This window comes from Nicotiana tomentosiformis, chromosome 7 (genome assembly GCF_000390325.3).
Source record: "Nicotiana tomentosiformis chromosome 7, ASM39032v3, whole genome shotgun sequence".
Lineage (NCBI taxonomy): Eukaryota > Viridiplantae > Streptophyta > Magnoliopsida > Solanales > Solanaceae > Nicotiana > Nicotiana tomentosiformis.
In genome coordinates, this window is record NC_090818.1 from 32,720,503 (window position 1) to 32,725,225 (window position 4,723).

At 36.1% G+C, this 4,723-nt stretch overlaps 1 protein-coding gene and 1 long non-coding RNA gene across 4 annotated transcripts; one reads left to right on the forward strand and one right to left on the reverse strand.

Moving 5' to 3' along the window:
* The first annotated feature begins 402 nt into the window (after positions 1-402).
* Positions 403-2,104, forward strand: LOC138895450 (GDSL esterase/lipase At5g45910-like). Its single transcript, XM_070180137.1, has 2 exons — positions 403-420; positions 1,295-2,104. The coding sequence occupies exons 1-2, from the start codon at positions 403-405 to the stop codon at positions 2,102-2,104; spliced, it is 828 nt and encodes a 275-aa protein (XP_070036238.1).
* A 429-nt stretch (positions 2,105-2,533) lies between these two features.
* On the reverse strand, positions 2,534-4,429 carry LOC138896457 (uncharacterized). Of its 3 annotated transcripts, none has more exons than XR_011409613.1 (4): positions 4,174-4,429; positions 3,752-3,876; positions 3,315-3,624; positions 2,534-3,231 (listed from the first exon to the last, which is right to left on the reverse strand). It is a non-coding gene; the product is annotated as an uncharacterized lncRNA (long non-coding RNA). The 3 variants fall into 3 exon arrangements; XR_011409614.1 differs by having other exon boundaries at positions 3,315-3,630; XR_011409615.1 differs by lacking the exon at positions 3,752-3,876 and having other exon boundaries at positions 3,315-3,702.
* Positions 4,430-4,723: the final 294 nt, after the last annotated feature.

Here is a 4,723-nt window from a genome sequence, read left to right on the forward strand (position 1 = left end):
GGATCATAAATTTTATAAAAATTATATTGTGAATATAATAAATTATATTGAAGGTATACTGTGAATATAATAAATTATACTGAATTATATTATAAAACTCGTGGAAGTTATCTATGGTCCTATGAAGAGTGAATTGAATCATACTAAAATTATACTAATGGATATTTTGAAGATAAAGTGCATAAAAGTTTTATACCTAAACACAATTAGATAGCCAAAATATACCATGGATTTTAATTGTGTTTAGGTATAAAAATGGTATGTACTTCATCTTAAAAATACATGGATATTTTGTTTACTTAATTGTGTTTAGGTATACAAATGGTATGCACTTTATCTGCCACTTGATTAACATTTACTTGAGTTAGGTATAATACCTGGGTGTCGAGATTGGGTGTGAAAATGGAAGATATAAAAATGGTATGCACTTTATCTGCAACCTGATTAGCATTTACTTGGGGTTAGGTATAATACTTGGGTGTCGAGTTTGAGTGTGAAAATGGAAGATATGGATACATATAATAGACAGATATATATGTATAATATACTTAATATATTTTGTACATTTTATTAAGAGGCTTGGAAAAGAATATAGGAGAAGTTAAACATGATTTATGGGCGGGAGGGGAATGATGTGTTAGCAATGAATGTAATTAGGAGATGATGGCAAGAATTAAGGAGATAAAAGTTAAGTCCTAATTTTTAGGAGAGATTTTTGGGATGAAATTGCGACATTCTCGGACATTAAAGAGATGCCAAATTCTTTTAGGTATCTACAAATGTAAACAATACACTGTCTCATTTGATATATATACTTTATGATGCTAGGGTTCTGTATATACTATTATTTAAAAATGTGATACTTATGAAAGTTTCCTTAAATGAAATCCATATAGAAGTTTTTTCCTAATTCTTGGCATTTAATAAAGTTACCTTATAGTTTTAAATTCTGCTTCAAAATTGAATATGGAAACATCAAGCAAAAAATACACCCCACCTAAATCATAGGTGCCCTTTCTCTAATAGAAACTTGAAGCAAAAGTAACAAAATAAAGAATATATGAAAATCTGCCGCAGTCAGAATAAAAGAATGTTTCCTATTACTTCTAGGTTTCTGTAACATTGCTTAAACTCCACGGATGAGGGACCTCTATAAATACTACCACTAACCTAAACTAAGTTTTCCCCTGCCTTCTTTAATTCCCTGATCGTTGTTTCTTCTCTTTCAATGGCTTCCCTTACCAACCATTGTTTCTTCATCTTTCTATTAGTGATCTCCTCTTTTCACTCGCAGATTTCCGCCTTTATGAAACTCTTCTATAAGGATTGCTTCTCTTTTCATGACTGCGGCAGGAACAAGATTCTTCAGAAAGCTATCGTCTTTATGGATCAGCCTGGTTTTAATGATTACAAGCACTCTCTTTTGCATACAAAATTTATTTCCGAAGTGTCCAAAATTGTCCCTGATGTTGTGGAGACAATCAAGAGTTCTATCGAACAACTGATCAAAGATGCAGAGGCCAAACACTTGGTGGTTTCTGGAATTATTCCAATTGGTTGCCTTCCAGGTTTTCGAACGATGTTTCCCGATAATAGCAGGAAAATTCAATGTCACAAAGGACTAAATTTGTTCGCAACATTGCACAATGATCATCTATGGCAAGCGTTGGAGGAGCTACGATTGAAGTACCCTGAAGTTGAGATCATATATGCAGATTATTTCAAGGCGTTTATGGCAGTTCTATGCAATCATGAGTTCTTGGGATTCAAGACTAAGACATTGATGAAGGTTTGTTGTGGTAGTACTGACAGCGGTCCGTTTAATTTTGATCCGCATAAGAAGTGTGGAACGGAAGGAGTTGTAGCATGTTCTGATAGGGCTTCGCATATACATTGGGATGGATTTCGACTGACACCGGAGGATTCGAAGAATATGATTGATACTCTCTTCAGCAAAAACGGTTTTGTATTTCCAGAGTTTAAGTTCTCAACAAATCATCATACAGCTGCAGCAGAAAGGCACCGTTCCAAGGTTTATGGACGATTTAGAGATGGTCTAAGGCATTTATTGGAGTTGCATGCTAATAACGTAGTGGACTACTGAAATACTAGTATTTGTTTTGCTCTGTCCAATCTGAGTCGCTTTAATTTTGCTGATGAGGTTCGAACAAACAAAGAGTTTTGTACTTTGATATATATTGGGTAGGCCCTCAAATATTGTTTTGTATGTACATAGGCTGATTTCCTCTTCTCACTGTATACCTTTCGTGTTTACTAATCAATAAGCAATTCTTTGATTTGTCTCGAATGATGCAGTGTCTCTTGTTTTTGTTTTTCTATGTTTAATTTCTGACACTGAAAATTTGAAAATTGAGTACATAAATTAAGGGGAATGGGTGCTTTAATTGACAAGTTAGGGGAGCGTGACCTATCTGATATTCGTGGTAACATCTTTTCTATCCTTGGATCCCCAGCATTAGAGTTATACAGCTTGGATTAGCGCAAATATGACGCAGATGACTATATGTGGATGTTGTGGCCTTAAAGCTGGCTGTTTTTGTATAACAAATGCACATGGAAATGTTTGACGTTAGTGTTTTTGTAAAGTAGCCAACTCAGATGCACACGAAGGACAAAGCTTAACTAATGTATTTAGCTACTCGCACAGAAAGTGATGCTTTTCATGTACTCGTCTTCAAAGTCTAGAAAAGAATCTTGGTATGGTTTGCGAAATCCTGAGGATTCTCACTTCCTTTCAATTGCTTCTGCCCATATTTCCTCCAATTGTAGCCATCTTCTGCTTTCTGTTCTCTAACATATTGAGATGGTTGATTGTAATGTATTGGAGCTGGATTACTCTGCATGTTCTCTTGGAAAAGCTTTGAACTGGAGCCACTTCAGTTTTCACCCCAGTAGTTTTGCTGCGGGGAGTTCATTTTGCTGGTTAAGTTTCCTACTGCGGCAATAGATGGGCTAGAGTCCTCCCCAGGGTGAGAGTGGGTGACATCTGCACCAAAAACTAATGCTAGGACTGTCGCTGACAAGGGGAATTCCCCTTGATATAGAATAAAAAAGCAGAGTGTTTCTTCCTCCCACCTTCACATTGATTTTCAGCGCTACATTGGCTAGATCGATACTGTTTGCTCATCTTATATACTCTTACATGTTTTGTGAAACAGCACTGTGAGACAACTCCTAGTTCAGTCTCACAAATTCGCTTCTTCAGATCACCTGGTCAAGAAATAAAAAAGATTAGCCACCACAAATTGCAAACTTCTGCTAAAGAAGACAAGAAGTTTTATTTTCATTTATACCATAAAGATAAAACTTTATTGTCATAGCATGAGGCTGCAACTTTGTCATAGCATCGCGTAATCGAGTTTTCAAGACTCTTTCGACCTGATCAGGGCGTGCACTCGAAGGTGGCAGAACAGGATTTGGATTGAGAAACAAAATAGTAAAGTCAATATTGGGTTGAAACACCAAACAGACTAGAAAAGAACACTGCAAACTGCTTATTTACCATGCCAGATATCTGGCACATTTGTGCAAGCTCAGAACAAAACTCATGTGCAACACTGTCTTGCTCCTTGCCAGAAAAGTGTATTCAGATCCAATTGTTAACTGTTCCTCCATTTACCATTCAGTCAATAAGAGATACAGAGTTAATCTTAGCTGAACAACGAACAACAGCCCCACAGTCTGATATAGAAATGGAAATAAAATGGAAGTGAATTTATAAGTAAATTACCATGTCATAAACAGTGACTGGCTCACTGCTAATAAATATTGTGAAGAAGTAAAACACAGCAACGATGATTTCTTTTCCGTGTCTCAACATGTCAAAAATGACTACTGTCTAGCCTTAAAAGAAATCTAGACAAAAAGAACAATCCTCTGTCAGTGATCATAGCAAATGCTTAGCCTTAACGATCTAACATTATTTTCGAAATGTGTTAAAGATGGAAGAGGGATCATAACACGGGACTCAAAAATGGCTATCGTTCACCAATATAGCCCGTGGCAAAGCAGGACAGACGTTCCCTCACCATAAATGAAGAAAACAGAAAATTTTATTTAAATTAATTTTTGACAGGAAACGGAAGGCCAGCATGTAGGAACACCACTACTTGCAGCTAGACATGGTATGACCTAATACAAAAGCCTACATACCTCAACTCTCTTGTTGCTTGAGATGTTAATAAACACGAAATGCAATACTTCCTCCACATATTTCCGCTATGAGTAACCTCCACCTTCACACCTCTCAGTGCTCTTTTGATCTGCAACTCAAAAATCACCAGTTACAGAGTCAGAGAAACAACATTCATAAAGAAGCAAGTTGCCGAAGTAAGACAACATATCAAGAAAGTACAATCTCCCACGCTAACTAGATATAGGACTACAAACATCTAAACAATGACTAGAACTTAAGAAGAAGATTCTTATAAAGTAAGAAGTTTACCTTTACACAGTCAGCATCAAACAGTGGTCTTAAAAAGTTAGAGTTGTTTTACTACTGTCAAAAAAGAATGCTTTTAGAGAACTTTTGGAAATTGGAACACTTTGTTCACGTACCTTCATACTATTCTCCTCGAGACAATAGACAAAATACATAGGTTATACTCTAACTATGAACCAAATCTCTGTTACACACTTTTTGCGAACAAAAATCACCTTATACACTCAACCTTTCTAAAGTGTAGCTAAGACACACCACTTT